Consider the following 17,932-nt stretch of genomic DNA (forward strand, 5'->3'; position numbering starts at 1 on the left):
TGGGCTTTGGGGATTACAAGTGAAGTAGTCCCTGCCCTCAAGGAACTTGCATTCTATCGAGAGAAATAAAATGTACACATATAAATATATATACACAAAATATCTATAAAGTAGATACAAGTTTGGGGTGAGGAAAAAGCCACTATCAGCTGGGGGAATCAGGAGGTGCTGCATGGGCTTGAACAGTGAAGGAACCTAGGGATCTAAGGGCAAGAAAGCATACATTCTGCAACCAGGCAGAAACAGGAAATGCAATGTTGTATACATAAAAGAGCCAGTGGTCCCCTTATGTTTTTGGTTGAACTGAAGAATGAAAGGGAGTAATGGAAGTCTGGAAATGGAAGTTGGAACCTGACCGTGAAAAGCTTTAAATGCTAAAGTGAAGAATTTGCACGTCATCCTAAAGGAAAAGCAGGACAGTTAAGTGATCAGATCTGTGCGTTTGCTGTTGAGCAGAGGAAGGACCGAGTGGAAAGACTTATGCGAAGTCGACAATTTAGATGATTATTGAAATACGGCAAATGAGAAGTGATGGTAGCCTGCACTAAGGTGGCGGCTACCTTCCTGAAAGGACAGAGGCATTCACGTGTGAAAGACAGAGAGGTACAATCTTCAAGACTTGGTAACTGATTGGATATTTGGGGCTAAGGAAATTGTAAAGTGGAGTGTGATTACAGGCTATATTTTGAACCTGGGGCACTTGGAGAAAAAGAAATGGCAACAAAACTTCGGAAGAGGGAGGGGTATGAGGAGAAACGAAAGAGGGAGGAGGAAACGAAAGAGGGAGAATGAGTTCGGTTTGGGGAAAGTCACTTCCCATCTCCAGGCCTTAGTTTTTTTCATCTGTGAAATGAAAGATTCGAGCCAGATAACCTCCAAAGTCTCTTACAACTCCTAACGATTTAAGAAACTCACGAAATTCCCAATTGGGCAAGGAGAGCGAAGATATCAAGTGGGGCGAGGGGCGGGACAAGGCAGTGCCGGGCAGTGAAAAGAGCGCTGCATCTAGAGTCAGGGGATTCCAGTTCCGCCACTTCCTGGTTCTCGGGAGACCGAGAGCAAAAGACTTCTTCTCTGGGATTCACTTTCTTCCTCTGTAAAAGGAGGGAAGTGAGTTATAAGGTTCCAGATCTCTGATCCTAGCAGTAGGAACCAGAGAACCCCCACGTGGTCCAGGCTCCAGAGCCGCAGAGCCCGGGCTTTGGCTTCGTTCCCTCCCTCGTTTCTCATCTGAAGTCTGGCCACCCTCCCGCCCCTCTTTTCTTTTCCCTCTCGGGTGTGTGGCTGAAGCACAGCCGGCCAAGCCTTTTCCTCAAACCGCTGATCGCCAGCAGCCAGGTTACCGCCCCAAGGTCCCTCCGAGGCGTGCCCCAACCCCCTACCTTCGGCTCTCACGTCCACTCCGGTCTCACCAGCGATAGGCCGAGCAGGAGCCTAGGCCACACCTCCTCTTCCTCTGGATTGGTCAGTAGGGCTTCGGTCTGCTCCTCCTCTCCCTGCGCGCCCCCCCTCTTCCCCCGGCCTCGGGCCAGCCGGGAGTCCGGGGGTGTTGGGTCCCGCCTCCATGTGACGGCCGGGTCTGGAATTGGCGGCGGCGCGGCTGCCATTTCCGGTTTGCCGGAGGTGGGCGGGTGGGGTGCGGCGCCGAGCCGGAGCGGCCGCCAGATCCTGCCTCGCACCTGGTGCTGCCGGCAGGATGCGCCCAGGGCCCGGAGGCTGCTGCTGCCGCCGCCCTCCGCTGCCGAACGGCTGCGTCGCGAACGGGGAGCTGCGGAACGGATATGTGAGGAGCAGCCCGGCAGCCGCCGCCGCCTCTGCTACCGCCGCCAGCCAGGTACGGGGCCGGGGGCCGGGCGGCTGGCGGGGGGGCCGGGCGGGCTGGGGACCCGGGCTTCTCCAGGACCCGCTGCGGCCACCGCCACGGGGTGGGGCTCGCTGGCCGGCGGGGCTCGGGTCCGAGGTTCGGCCGCTGTCTGTTCAGGTGTTTGGCCCCGGACTGTTCCCCCTCCCCCCTTCCTCCGAGCTGCCCCCCCCCCCCCCAGGATGCTCGGCCCGTGCGGAGCTGGGGGTGCCTTCCTGTCACCTGATTCTGCTGGGCTCAGGCACCCACCACGGCTGATGGGGATGGACGGAGAGAACTGATCAGGCGGCGGGAGACACCCCCATGCCCTGTCCCTCCCCAAGCCAGGCCGCGTACCCCCACCTGACCTCCTCTCCCTCGTTTACTCCACTTCCTCCTTTTTCCTCAGGTGTTTGCCTTACCTGTTGGTCGATTGGGGGAATAAACCCGCCTTCTTCGCGTTCCTCCAAAGGGTGTGGGAGAGGGCAGCCAGAGGTTGACATCCAGCCCTTCGGTAACATTTAGTGCTTGCCACGTGCAGAGCGAGGCTGCAATGCCTCTCTTGCATATGTATAACCGGGCTAGCTAGCTGCCCCACAGGCACGCACTTGTCTCTTCTTCCCTCTTTGGAGCGGACCCATCCACTGGGCAGAGGAGTCTTAGTGGTTTATATGGCCCTCTGTTCAACCTGAACACTCAACAGACTGGTTATAAACGAGGGGATCCTTTGACCTGGTAGTGACTTGCAGCGAGTCTCTAATAATTGAAAGCCAGGGCTGACTCACCAACTAACTTGAGGAGGCATTTATTTCCCGCAGAATATCCCGCAATTCTACGTGTACTAATTTCTCGATACGTGCACGGATCACAAACAAAAATCACATAGTCCCTGTCCTCGAGGAGCTCCGAGTTCTCTTGAAATGCCATAACTTCCACTCCCCACTGAAAAGTTTTATGTTCAGAACAGTGACTTTTTTTTCTGTCAGGTATCCTGGCTTTAAAAATGCCAGGTCTTGGGGCTGCTAGATGGCGCAGTGGATAGAGCACCGACCCTGGAGTCAGGGGTACCTGAGTTCAAATCCGGCCCCAGACACTTAACACTTACTAGCTGTGTGACCCTGGGCAAGTCACTTAACCCCAATTGCCTCACTTTAAAAAAGAAAAAAAAAATGCCAAGTCTTCGTGGGGTAGTTATGATGATTTGCAATTGCTATTAAATAGTTCCTTCAGGGACTGGTTTTCTGATTTGTGTGTGTTTCTGTGGAGGGGAGAGTATTCCCAACCCTTAGCTTGGTACCTGATACAAAGTGTTGTTAGTAGTTTTCAGTCCTATCCTACTCCAGTCCTGACCCCATTTGGGGTTTTCTTGGCAAAGATCCTGGAGTGATTTGGCATTTCTTTCTCTAGTTCATTTTACAAATGAGAAAACTGAGGCAAACAAGATTAGTGCCTTGCCCAGTCTGTGGCTGAATTTGAACTCAGGAAGTTGAATCTTCCTGACTCCAGGCCCAGTACTCTATCCACTTTGGCACCTAGCTGCCCTGCTACAGAGTAGGTGCTTAATAAATGCTAGTTGATTAACCTTCTAAGTTTAAGAATAATTTGAAACAAGGAAATCAAGGTTACCTCCAGTAGCTGTAGTTTTCAGTAGGATGAACGGCTAGTCCTGGGAGAAGAGGGTCACAGCACCCCCTATCCCAAGACCCATTACTGTTTAGCAAGGAACAACAACAAAAAAAGGTATGTTTCTCCAAATAGAATATCGATCAATGTTTGGTAGTGGTGGAAGTGCTGTTGAATTCAGTAAAGAGAAAGAATAGGTCAGATACCCTTTCAGTTAAGTATAAGGTGAACTATAACAGATAATGGTATCCTGAAGTGGAAGGAGCCTGTCTGTCTCCATTGAATTCAGAAGGACCTAGGCCAAAATCCCTGCTACATTTACTACCAGTGTGGTCTTTGGCAAGTTAATATTAATTTCTCTGACAGTTTCCTCCTTCCTTAAATGGAAATGATACTTACACTCCTTCAGTGTCACTGTGAGTGAAGTATTTAAGATTTATGAAGCATTGGGGGGACGTTAATACACTGAACTATCCCTTTCTTTTTCTTATAATTGTATGTGAGATTAAATGATAAACAGGTAATTAGTAATAATGAAAGACGTTATCACTTATATGGTGATATGAAAATGCACGTAGCATGTTTTTTTCTGGGCTAAAATGTAGCATTGACATTTAACATGTTTTCCTGTTGAAGTTGTAACTAGGAAAATAAGTTGCAGATGAATGAAAACAGTGTTTCTTTTCCAATGGGTCATGACCCTTCCAAGGGGGGGTGGGAAGGAATCTAGAGGAAGATCTTTTCCAACACAGGCCTGTGTTCTCATGCTTGGGGTGCTTTCTGTTTAAGTGCTTCCTTCCCTTCTCTAGAAACAAAAATTGTTTTGCTTTAGTAAAACCAGGGTCCAGCCACCCCATAATTTCTTATTTATAATTGTGAATTGTATTCAGAGGTTTTCAATTTGTAAGAAATGTTAAATTACAAGAATGAGATCAATATACAAAATATAGGTTTGCAACAAGTATCTCACTTACATAGTCAAGTTTATGGCCCAAGGAGGAAAAATATAAATCTTAACATCTTTTGTCTTTAAAAGAAGATATAGAGCAAATCCTCTCTGGAATTCTTAAGGTTTCAGTATATCCTATTTGAAACTGATTATCAGAATAAAGAGAATCTTAAATTTTTAGAGCTATTAGTGCTGAACTTCATTTTCAAAACTTTTGTTCAGTTGGAGGAACATTGCTCAATTTGCTTCCTTTCTTTTTTAGTAGAGAACTCAATATTGGTAGTCTTGTAAGGATACAAAGTGTTCCTTCATGGTTTGGGGGTTTTTGTTTTTGTTTTTTTTTTAAGCAAGATAATAAAAGTGTTCCTTCATTTTTTTTTAAAGCAAGATAAGAAAAGAAATAAAGCTCACAGGCAATAAAGAATAAAACTGAATCATAGTGATCCAACTATTTTGTTCCTGTTGGGGAAAATGTTACGTCATATAATAAAAGATAAATTTGAAGACGAGTGGCACTTAGCTATTTGTGAACTATTAGCTAAGAAGTACACTAAGACACTATAATACAGTTTTTTTGTTTTTGTTTTTTTGGTGAGGCAAATGGGGTTAAGTGACTTGCCCAGGGTCACACAGCTAGTAAGTATTAAATGTCTGAGGCCAGATTTGAACTCAGGTACTCCTGACTCCAGGGCTGGTGCTCTATCCACTGTGCCATCTCGCTGCCCCACTATAATACAGTTTTTAAAACTAAGTTATAAGGTGGCTTCCTTACCAAACCAAGTATTCACCCACTATAAATGGACAAAAGCTGGTTGGACCAACTGGGCTACTCTACAAGGTATTTTTGATCCCTACCACCACCACGTTGTTGTAATTCTTAGTGATTGATTTTCTGTTCTAAATTCTATGTGTGATTACTATTTTTATATTTCTAGCTACTTTGCAAGGTTGTTTTGAAATCTGTTACTACACTAACTTTAATTGTTTTTTTTTTTTAAGTGAGGCAATTGGGGTTAAGTGACTTGCCTAGGGTCACACAGCTAGTAAGTGTTAAGTGTCTGAGGCCAGATTTGAACTCAGGTCCTCCTAAATCCAGGGCCGGTGCTCTATCCACTGTACCAACTACACTAATTTTAAAACTCAGTCCTAGGAACACAGCCATGGATGATTAAAACCAAGTTGACATGATGTAATGTATCCAGACCAATCCCTTTTTTTGGCAGGGCAATGAGGGTTAAGTGACTTGCCCATGGCCACACAGCTAGTGTCAAGTGTCTGAGGCTGGATTTGAACTTAGGTCCTCCTGAATCCAGGGCCGGTACTTTACCCACTGTGCCACCTTGCTGCACCCCCAGACCAATCCTTTTTACAGATGAGGAAACTGAGGCCCAGAGGGCCAAAGTGCAGGGCATTGGACATTGCCACCTAGTCTTGTCTACCTGTGCTTATTTGCCCAGGAGCTTTTTGATTGTCTTTGCACTTATTCTAGCTCAGACCTTAGGAAGAATAGAAAATATGATCACCAGGGCAAATATATGGCCAGGAAGGAAACGTACCTGCCACATGTTCTCAGATTGTGCTTTGAGCTTTCTTAGAGGGTGTCTCAAGGCCTTCAGTGAACCCAGTTTGGGATCCCAGACTGTACTATGTCCTATGGTAGCATGCTATCTTTTTTTCTCTCTTCTTTTCCTTGAAAATTGGGGGGGGGGATTGTTCCCAGAAATCCAGGGGCTGAATTGTAGATGCAAAATGAAACTTGTGAAGGGATTTTTAAAAATGTGCTTAAATGGTAAAAGCTCTAGACTGCTTGTGGGATTTTAAAATTGTGTCCTTTGTGCATAGGAAAGCATTTTGAGGGGAACAATTAAACATTATTGTGTAATGGGTGCCTCTGGATGCTTATGGATATCACCAAGAAACACAGCAATTGAACAATAAAGCATTGATATTTCAGGCTCTCCCTCCCCCCATGTACAGCTGAATGGGAGGGTGGGTCTTGGTGATAATTTATAGTTGGGAAATTTTGCTGCTATTACCAGGAGCTTTCAAAGAATCATAGAGCTAGAATTCATCTTAAAAGATTTTATAGTTCATTTTCTGCCTTCTTGTAGGATATTATTTAAATCATCCTAGTTAATTGGTTCCCTATCTTGGTATAATAGGAAGAAAAAAGAACACTATTAAAACGAGAAGATTTGGGTGACTTTGGGAAAGTCATTTAACTTCCCCAAGCCTCAGTTTTTGCCTTTATAAAATGAAGGGATTGGAAGATGATCTTTAATTTAATGTCTCTTAACTCTAAATCCTATGATTCTAACCTCCAGGGAAGGAGACTGAATTATATCCCTCAAATAGTATGTTGCTATCAAGAATATATCTCATGAAGCAGCTAGACAGTCAATCACTTGTTCTATCTGCAGAAGTGAGGTTATGTGACTAGTTACCATTCTCCATTATCTGTGAGTCTCAGCCTTCATTCTTTAGATAACCTATGTACCTGCCTGATCTGCACAAATCTCAAAACAAAGTTAACTTTAAAACTTCTGAAAAGTTTATTGCTCTAGGGAAGGAAGTGTTACCAAAAAAAAAAAAATAAACAACCAAAACCCCAAAAACATTATAGGGCATTGTCACTGCACTGAAGTTGAGGAATAATACTTGAACATTTGGCTATATTAAACTTTTTTGAATATTCACATACATGTATAGTAAAACGTTCACATTTCCATTCAGAAATCTTGATTTAGTAGAGATCATTATCCCCATTTTGATTTTGTAGTCAGAAGACAGTGGTTTGAACTATTTTGTCACTATTCTGTGACCTTAGTAGGCAGGTTACTTCTGGGGGAGGGGAGACACTCAGTTTCCTCATCTATAAAATGAAGGTAGTCAATTCAACCTCTTAAGGATTCCCTTCAGCTCTAAAATCCTCAATTCAAATCCAGCCTCAGACAGTTACTAGCTGTGTGACCCTGGGCAAGTCACCTAATCCCAATTTCCTCTCCCCTCCCCCCAAAAGACTGAAACAATCCATATTTACAGTGCACTCATATTATAAATGGAAAGACAAGTACATATAAAAATGTATGCAACATAGATACAAAGTTAATAAATATACAAAGTACAATGTACAACGTAGTTTTTTAAAGGGAGCGTACTAGTATTGGGGGTGGAGAGGAATCAGGAAAGGCTTCATTTAGACGATGCTACTTGAACTGCATCCTAAAGGAAGAGATGGAGCAGAAGTAAGGGAGGTTAGGAATGCATTCCAAACAAAGAGGGAAGTCCACTGCAAAGGTATAGAAGCAGGAGATGAAATGTACTGGAACAGAAAGAAGGCTGATTTGAATGAATTGTGGAATATAGGAGGAAGAGCAACGTCTAATAAAATGGGGAAGATTGGTCCAGGTTGTGCAGGACTTTAAAAAAAGCTAACCAGGGTAGTTTATAATTGATCCTAGGGGCAATAGGAAGCCACTGGAGTTGGTTTAGTAGTGGAGTCATGTGTCCTAGTTATAGGTATTCAATTCTCCTTTTGTATTTTTAAGACTTTTTTCCTTCTCCAAATGTACTACTGTCTGTTTTTTCCTACATTTAGCATCATTCTTTTGTAATTCCTCCATTTTTACCAAAGTCATTTTGATTTCTAATCCTGTTTTCCCAGGTACTGGCTCTTCTGCACTCAGACTTGGTAGTTGACCCTATGCAATTTCTTAGTCTTTAGCTATTGAAAAAATATCTTCCAACTTCATCCATAAATATATCTCATAAGTGTTATATTTAGATTTCCATTTTTTAAAAAATCATTAGTGTTGGAAGGATTGTAGGAGGACAGAGATACTAACTGCACCATTGGAGCTGTGGATAGATCCAAACATTCTAGTTTCAATTTGGAAATTTAAAGTAGGTTATGTAAATTACATGTAACTTTTTACCCAGGGATCCCACTACTGATGACTAGCTTTATATCCCAAGAACATTAAAGACCAAAACAAAGACATATCAAAATATTCATAACAACTTTCATTGTGATTGAGATTCTTCTCCCATTGTTCTCAAGTTTCTATCTAAGAATATGAGGTATAGTTCAGAGTGGCACAGAGTTTCAAGAACTGGAAACAAAGTAGGTACTTATCAATTAGAGAACAGCCCAAAAGGCTATGGTATATGAATGTAATAGAATGTGCAGTAAGAAATTACTTATTCAGAGAAATAATGTTAAGATTTGTATGAACTAATAGAGTGAAATAAGAACCAAAAGAAACAATATGTATCATTGTACCAATTGTAAATAAAAACAGCACTTATAAGGAAGCCAAACTGATCTCATGAAAAACCAGCAAAGATCCCAGAGAACAAATGAAACGTACCTCCTCTCTCGTAGCATCAAGTAGGAGATTTACTGGGTAAGAATGCCTTTTTTTTGGTTGTTGTTTTTTTCAAGGCGATGAGGGTTAAGTGACTTGCCCAGGGTCACACAGCTAGTAAGTGTCATGTGTCTGAGGCTGGATTTGAACTTAGGCCCTCCTGAATCCAAGGCCAGTGCTTTATCCACTGCGCCACCTAGCTGCCCCCGGGTAAGAATGCTATAGCCATTGTTAGATGCAGGGACAGTATTAAATATATTTCCTTAATTTTTACTCTTTGTAACAAAGGACAGTTTAGTTGAGGGAGGAGAGTTTTTTCCCCCTGTAAAGTTGACAGGTGTAATGACAAAATGCATCAACAAAACGTTTTCTGAAATATCAAATATACAAACCTTCTGAAGTGGAGAGAATATGAGAAGACAGGAAGCAAGCTTACCTGAGTTATATTCATGCTGACAGGAGACCAGACTAGTAAACTGTAAGTAGCTTCATACATATTTTGTGAATTCTAATTTTACTGGGGTTGGTAGATGCATACCTGTGAATTTAACAATAGAATGAGCAAATGTAACTTCATTCTCATTCTCAGTGCACAAATTTCTTTTGAAACTGTCTTCTATAGTAGTTTATTTTTTTTAAGACCCACCATCTTATTGCACAATAATTTTTGAAGATTTGGGCAATTTTTTTGCCCTCAATCTTTTACAAAGGCAGTAGTGTGTTATAGTGAATAATAGAAGACTTTCCTTGGAGTCAAGAGGACCTGGATCCAAGTGTTTCCTCTAACATGCATTGTAATAGCTGTATGACCTTGGACAAATCACTTGGTTCTGACAGAAAGATATAAATTAGAGAGGACTTGCTGGAGTTTCCACATTGGGATTTCTAGACCAAATACAAAATCTGTTTTTCTTTTCCCCTGCCCCTACTGAGTAAAGGTTGAAAGGGAGAGAAAATAGGTTTTTGTTAATTTTTTTTAAATAGAAAGAGGGGATGCTGTGTTAAGGCTAAAATTCTAGCTAGTCTGTCTAAAATATCTAATGAGTGGTTGCCAATAAATTATAAGCTTTAGCAAGAGTTAGACTTTTAAGCATTTATTAAGGAGAATAAGAATTTGGTAAAGAGAGAGAGAGAAAGGCCTACATTCATCTATCTATTAGAGGGAGAGCACATTTCTAGCTCCCTTCTCCACCAGCGTCCTCAGGAAAAAGAGAGAGACAGAGTGTCTGGCTCCCCCTTCCTCCTCCCACCAGCAAACATCACTTCCTGACACCAAAGAAAAGACGCATGGTCTTGCCCTCAAAGACCTTCTTTTCATGGCGGAGCTTTTCCACAGTAAGTCTCCAGCAGGTGACATCATTCCAATCGTTACAGCTTTAGATGTGAAATGTTATGTGAACCTTCTAATGAGGTCACTGTATTAATAGTTTTACTTTCACTGTTACAAAATAGCTCTCATGAAGTGGGAGTAATCCATGAATATGTATAATGTTAAAACATATCAATAAAAATTTTAAAACCATAAGAATGGAAGGGGAGGAAAGAAGTTATCTTCTCAGAAACCTGCTATTAATCCAAACCTGACACCTCCTTGGGGGAGTCATATTGATGGGATTATTTGTTTGGTTTTTTTGTTTGTTTTTCTTTTTGTTTTGGGTGGGGCATTGAGGGTTAAGTGACTTGCCCAAGGTCACACAGCTAGTAAGTGTCAAGTGTCTGAGGTTGGATTTGAATTCAGGTCCTCCTGAATCCAGGGCCAGTGCTTTATCCACTGCACCACCTAGCTGCCCCCGTATTGATGGGATTATAAGAAGTCCTTCTAGCTAAGAAGATAAATTAGATGCTCTAATGGGAAGAAGCAAAGTCATTTAAAAAATTAATTTCTAACTCAAGTAATGAAATCATAAGGTAAGCAAAGGAGGAAGAGAAGAAAGACTCTGAATGTCCTGCTTTTTAAAATAGCCAGATGTAGAAGGAATAATAATGAAAGATTCCTTACTTAACAGTTAATACTAGCTTCCAATAACAGGATGTTAGTTACTTAAACATTTTTAAGGGCCTACCATGTGCCGGGTTCTAGTGCTAAGGGGAAACAAAGAAATACCAAAAAAAAAAAAAAAAGTTCCTGCTCTCAAGGAGCTCACAGTCTAATGGGAAAGACAGCATATAAACAATTATTGTACAAACAAACTGTACACAGGATAAATTGGAGATAATCAACAGAGCATAGGTGCTAGAAATAAGAGGGATCCAGAAAGGTTTCCTGTAAAAGGTTGAGTTTTTAGCTGGGATTTTAGAAGCTTGGGGTGTTGAATGTGGTAGTTGTCGAGGAGGAAGGGCAGCTACCTGGTACAATAGATAGAATGCTAGATCTAGAGTCAGGAAGACCTGAGATCAAATGCAGTCTCAGGCAGTTCCTAGCTATGTGACCCTGGTCAAGTCACCTAATCCTGTTTGCCTCAGTTTCCTCATCTGTAAAATGAGCTAGAGAAGGAAATGGCAAACCATTCTATCATCTTTGGCAAGAAAACCCCAAATTGGGTCACAAAGAGTTGGATATGACTGAAAAACTGAACAACAATCAAAGAGGAAAAGGAAAGGTCCTTCTAAGGTATACCAAGGCAAAACAGGCAACAAGTTCAGCAAGGCTCAGTGACACTTATCCTGGAGACCTAAAGACTGCAGAAATATTTTAACTATTTACAACTTGTGAGACCAGATCTTGGAACACTCAAGGAGTTTTTTCTTAAAATATTGTTTGCTTTAAGAACGATAAAATTATGGTACTTGTTAACTAGGCTTGAAGGATTCCAAAATAATAGGTGCATGGTATGGCCATGTGGTGTAATGGAAAAGCACTGTATTTGAAGTTGGAACAGTAATTGAATCCCTCCTCTGCTATTTTATTATCTGTGTGATCTTGGTGAAATCATTTCAATTCTTGGGGCTTTGGTTTCCTCATCTGGAAAATGAGGGTCTTGGATTAAATAATCTCTTAAATCTCCCTTCAACTCTAAATCCTCTGGTTCTAATCAAGAAACCTCTTTTTTTAGAGATGTACTTGGAGGGAACTCAGACACATATTTACATGCAAAGGTGTCATATTTTGGGAGGGCAGTCATTTTGACTTTGGATATCCAAGGGTATCTATTTAGAAAATTCACTGGTGTCTTGGAAACTTTGCGGTGCTCTGACCAAAATAGTTAATTTGTTCAGATTTAATTTGTACAAAAGCAATATAAAAGGAAGAATGATTGATTGGGGTTGGGGGGATGGGTAATTAGAGCCAGTATTTAGTTTTTGCATTCCAGAGAGGTATGCATGCCTATCTTGGTTAATTTGTGACTTTAAATTAAGCCCTTTCTTCTTTGTTACAGTAGAGGACTAAGAATGACCAATATTTTCATCTGTGTTGGTTTCAACACATTTTCCACCAAAATATCTTGAGGACCACCAGGAAACTTGAGGAAGATATATATTTTTCTCAGTAAAAACCTTTTGTGCAAAACATCCATTGTGAAGTCGTGAACTTAAAAAGTTAAGACTATTTGGGGCAATGTTCTTACTTTTTTATTCTTGCTGAATAACTTTCAGGAATTAGGGAAGATTTTCTCTTTGGGAATCCTCTTTATTATTTATTTTTAAAATAAAAGATAGCTTTCTATGGAATAAGGGTAGATAGATAAAAATAAAATTATTATTTAAAAAATGCCTATTGCTTTGGTAACTAGGGGTTTAGATTAGTTCAATATGTTACACTACCATACTGTAGGTCTTCATTTGATGCTGAATAGTCTCAGGCAAACCACCATAATATCATATCGCTGAGGTAAGATTAGTTTACCTTGATCCAAATGTTCATTTCTTTGTACTACAGAGGTCAGCCATTCCCCAATTGATGGGCATTCCCTTGATTTCCAATTCTTTGCCACCACAAAGAGAGCTGCTATAAATCTCTTTGCACATGTGGGTTCTTTTCCCTCTTCTATGACCTCTTTGGGATACAAACCTAGTAGTGATATTACTGGGTCAAAGGGTATGCTCAGTCCCATAGCTCTTTGAGCATAGTTCCAAATTGCTCTCCAAAATGGCTGGATCAGTTCACAGCTCCATCAACAATGCATTAGTGTTCCAGTTTTTCCACAGCTTCTCCAACATTTATTATTTTCCTTTTTTGTCATATTAACCAATCTGATAGGTGTGAGGTGGTACCTCAGAGTTGTTTTAATTTGCATTTCTCTAATCAATAGTGATTTAGAGTATTTTTCAAATGGCAATAGATAGCTTTGTTTTCTTCATCTGAAAACTGCCTATTCATATCCTTTGATCATTTGTTAATTGGGGAATAACTCAGATTCTTATAAATTTTATTTAGTTCCTTATATATTTTAGATTTGAGGCCTTTATCAGAAATACTGGCTGTAAAAATTGTTTCCCAGTTTTCTGCGTCCCTTCTGATTTTGGCTGCATTTCTTCTGTTTTTACAAAACCTTTTTAATTTAATGTAATGAAAATCATTCATTTTGCATTTTATAATATTCTCTATCTCTTGTTTGGACATAAATTGTTCTCTTCTCCATAGATCTGAGAGGTAAATTACTCCTTCCTCTCCTAATTTACCTATGGTATCACCCTTTATGTCTAAATCATGTACTCTTTTTTGTGTGTGTGTGAGGCAACTGGGGTTAAGTGACTTGCCCAGGGTCACACAGCTAGTAAGTGTTAAGTGTCTGAGGCCGGATTTGAACTCAGGTCCTCCTGACTCCAAGGCTCATGTACTCATTTTGACCTTATTTTGGTATGCGGTGTAAGATATTGGTCTATGCTTAGTTTCTGCCATACTATCTTCCAGTTTTCCCAGCAGTTTTTTTCAAATACTGAGTTCCTGTCCCAGAAGCTGGAGCCTTTGGGTTTATCAAACAGTAGATTACTATAGTCATTTACTACTATGTCTCCTGTGCTTAACCTATTCCATTGATCCACCTTCTATTTCTTAGCCAGTACCAAATAGTTTTGATGACTACTTCTTTATAGTATAGCTTCAGATTTAGTATGGCTAGCCCACCTTCCTGTATATTTGTTTTCATTAGTTCCCTTGATATTTTTGACCAGATGAATTTTGTTGTTATTTTTTCTAACTCTATAAAATAATTTTTAGGTTAAGACTTCCTAAATTCTAAAATGTTGTGATTCTTTTTTCCTGAATTCTACAAAATTTTATTTACTTTTTTTGCCTGTCTATTTTCAGAATCTTAAGGATCTTATAGTATTTTCAGTCCATTAATAAGCATTTATTAAGCATCCTTTATATTCTAGGCACTGTGCTAAGTGCAGGAGGTACAAAAAGAGGCAAAGGACAGTCCTTGCCCTTAAGGAGCTTACAATCTAATGGGAGAGACAAGCAAGTAAATACTTAAAAACTAGCTATATACAGGATGGAGGAATGGCCCAAGAGTCAAGAGGAATTAGGGAAGGCTTCCAATAAAAGATGGGACTTTATTTGGGACTTAAAGGAAACCAGGAAGGTCCATAGGTAGAGTGGAGGAGGGACAGCCAGAGAAAATTTCTGGAGTGGAGAGATGAAGTATTTTGTTCATGGGATTGCTAGGAAGCCATTGTCTTTGAATCTAAGACTATATGTCATGGAGTAAGGTGGAGGACTGGAAAGGCAAGTAGAATGTGAAGGACTTTGAATGCCAGAGCCTTTTGTATTTGATCCTGGGGGCAATAGGGAACCACTGGAATTTATTGAGTATGGGTTGGGGTGGTGACTTCGTCTAGTTTGTGTTTTAGGAAAATCACTTTAATGGCTGAATGGAGGATGGATTGGAGTGGGGAGAGACTGGCAGCAAGCTGACCTCCCAACTGCCTGTTACAGTAGTCCAGATATGAGGTGATAAGGACCTGTGATAGAGTGGTGGCAATGTCAGAGAGAAGGAAACATATTTGAGAAATGTTGCATAGGTGAAATTGACAGGCCTTGGCAACAGTTTGGATGTTGGGGGTGGTGGAATGATTGAGAGATAGTAAGGAATCCAGGAGGACTTGTAGTTTGGGAGCCTGGGGGACTAGGAAGTTGTCCCCTACAGTAATAGGGAAAAGTAAAGAGTGGGGAGGATGGGAGGATTTAGGGGGAAAGATAATATGTTCCATTTTGGAATATTGGGTTTAATATGTCTACTGGCCATCCAGTTTGAGATCTCTGAAAGGCATTTGGGGATGAGAGATAGTCAATGAAGAATCAATAAACATTAAGTTACTTCTGTGTGCCAGGCACTTTGCTAGACACAGGGAATACAAATTTTAAAAGGACAATCTTTGCCCCCAAGGAGCTTACAATCTTCCTTAAAATTAGAATTTTATTTTTCCATTTACATGTTTGGCTTTTTTGCTTTTTGGTGAGGCAATTGGGGTTAAGTGACTTGCCCAGGGTCACACAGCTAGTAAGCGTCTGAGGCCAGATTTGAACTCAGGTACTCCTGAATCCAGGGCCGGTGCTTATCCACTTCGCCATCTAGCTGCCCCTTTCCATTTACATGTAAAGATAGTTTTCAGCATTCATTTTTGTAAGATTTCGAGTTTCAAATTTTTCTCCTTCCCCTCCTACTTCCCAAAGCCAGCAAGCAATCTGATATAGGTTATACATTACAATCATGTTAAACATATTTCCACATTAGTGATATTGTGAGAGAAGAATAAGAACAAAAGGAAAAAAAACACAAAAGAAGAAACAACAACAACAAAAGTGATAATAGTATGCTTCAGTTTGCATTTGTATTCCATAGTTTTTCTGGATGTGGAGAGCATTTTTCATTATGAGTCTTGGCTTTGTCTTAGATCATTGTATTGCTGAGAAGAGCTAAGTCTATCACAGTTGATCATCACACAATGTTGTTGTTACTGTGTACAATGTTCTCTTGATTCTGCTCGATTCACTCAGCATCAGTTCATGTAAGTCTTTCCAGGTTTTTCTGAAATCTGCTTGCTTGTCATTTCTTACAGCACAATAGTATTCCATTACACTCATATACCACAACTTGTTCAGCCATTGCCCAGTTGATGGGTATTCCCTTGATTTCCAGTTCTTTGCCACCACAAAGAGAGGTGCTATAAATATTGTTGTACATGTGGGTCTTTTTCCCTCTTCTATGATCTCTTTGGGATACAGACCTAGTAGTGGTATTACTGGGTCAAAGGGTATTCACAGTCCCATAGCCTTTTGGGCAGTAGTTCCAAATTGCTTTCCAGAATGGTTGGATCAATTCACATCTTCACCAACAATGCATTAGTGTTCCAATTTTTCCAAAAGGAAAAAAACCTCAAAAAAATAAAACAACACAAGAGGTAAAAATAGTATGGTTCAATCTTCATTCATACCCCACAGTTCTTTTTCTGAATGTAGAGAGCATTTTCCATCATGAGTCCTTTGTAATTGTCTTGGATCATTGTGTTGCTGAGAAGAGCTAAGTCTGTCACGGCTGATCATCATACAATGTTGCTATTATCATGAATATTCTTCTGGTTTTGCATACTTCACTCAGCATCAGTTCATATAAGTCTTTCCAGGTTTTTCTGAAATCTGCCTGCTCGTCATTTCTTACAGCACAATAGTATTCCATTGCATTCATATACCACAACTTGTTTAGCCATTCCCCAGTTGATTGGCATTCTCTTGATTTCCAATTCTTTGCCACCACAAAAAGAGCTGCTATAAATATTTTTGTACATGTGGGTCGTTTTTCCTTTTTTATGATCTCTTTGGGATACAGACCTAGTAGAGGTATTGCCGGGTCAAAAGGTATGCACAGTTTTGTTTTGTTTTTTTGGTGGTATGCACAGTTTTGTAGCCTTCTGGGCACAGTAAGGAGCTTACAATCTAATGGGGCAAGGCAATATACAAGAGGAAACTGAGAAGGGAGAAGAAGCAGCTAGAGGGTAGGGTACCTGGTGTGTGTGGGGGGGGGGGGAGGGGTGTGATACTTGGAGTCAAAATAGAGTAGCTGATGAAAAATGAAGAAATTGACAAGGAGTAGTCTGAAAGGTAGAAGAAGCAGGAAAGAGTGGTTCTAATTATAGACAAATAGGAAGAATTCTTAGTAGAAATACTGTATGCCTTATACAATGATGGTTAACCATAAAGTAGAAGAGAAAGGAAATAAATGATTTTCATGGAAAAGGGGAGCCATCTGCCTTGCCTTCTAAGGTTTATTATGTTAACCATATACAATAGCTCATATGAAAACACATATTCCTCTTTGTGTGTGAACTCTTAACATTCTTTCTTTTCTAAGTGACAGAGAAAATTACTAATGAATTCTAGTGAGAGCAAGAGGACAAGCTACTTTTTCTTTATTTCAAGCAGAACTTGACAAGCAGAAACTTGAAATTTTTTTAGATACTTCTGGTTTATTTTTCTTAGTAATTTAGGGTAATGCTTTCTCGTAAAAATGTTTTATAGATTTGTTTTCATGGTGTTTTATAAACTAGTGTTTGTCAAAGACAAACCAAGGGAAAACCTTTTAAGTATTTGATCAAAAGAATAAAGGCTGGGTAATGAGATACATAGTATTCTCCTCACTGAAGGGAGATTGTACAATGATAGTAAGAAATGAGATGTTGTTTGAGATATCATTTTATTTATGTTAAGCTTAGTTTTGAATCACTTACATTGTTGTTACTGGTACTTACGAACCTAACATTCCTAAAATCCTGGTCTAATTCCATTTATATTTAGAGTGACAGTCCATCAATCTTTTCTTTTTAGTTATATGTGGCAGTTTTGTTGTTTGTGTTGCCAATAATTTTGCATAAGCATTTTAATTTCAAATCTTGAAAGAATTTTTGGCTTATTTGATGTGTTTTTGCGTTCTGCCATTTTGTCTTTGGTTATTTTATGGCTGAGAAATTTGTCCATTATTTTTTTCAAGGTTGCCTCATCAGGTATGGGGATTATCTATGAAGTTACTGTATTCGGTTAATACTTACAGTGCTTTCCTTCTCAGGGTTGTTATGAGAATCAAATGAGATCACATGTAAGTGATAAAACTGTTAAATAATAAATGACTTGAATCTAGGAATTCGGTATTCTCTAGGAATGGAGAAAAAAGCACCTGATATTATGTTGGACCGATTTTTCTTAACTGATTCAACCCA

The 17,932-nt window shown here is 40.2% G+C and overlaps 1 protein-coding gene across 1 annotated transcript in view; it reads left to right on the top strand.

Annotated features, from left to right (window-relative positions):
- The first annotated feature begins 1,624 nt into the window (after positions 1-1,624).
- Positions 1,625-17,932, top strand: part of SPTLC2 (serine palmitoyltransferase long chain base subunit 2) — a 152,040-nt gene continuing 135,732 nt past the window's right edge. Inside the window, exon 1 of the mRNA XM_043983667.1 lies at positions 1,625-1,834. Coding sequence (XP_043839602.1) covers positions 1,697-1,834 — 138 coding nt within the window. The 5' untranslated portion in view covers positions 1,625-1,696. The remainder of the gene's footprint in view (positions 1,835-17,932) is intronic.

The sequence above is a fragment of the Dromiciops gliroides genome, chromosome 2, assembly GCF_019393635.1.
Source record: "Dromiciops gliroides isolate mDroGli1 chromosome 2, mDroGli1.pri, whole genome shotgun sequence".
In the NCBI taxonomy this organism is placed as follows: Eukaryota; Metazoa; Chordata; class Mammalia; order Microbiotheria; family Microbiotheriidae; genus Dromiciops; species Dromiciops gliroides.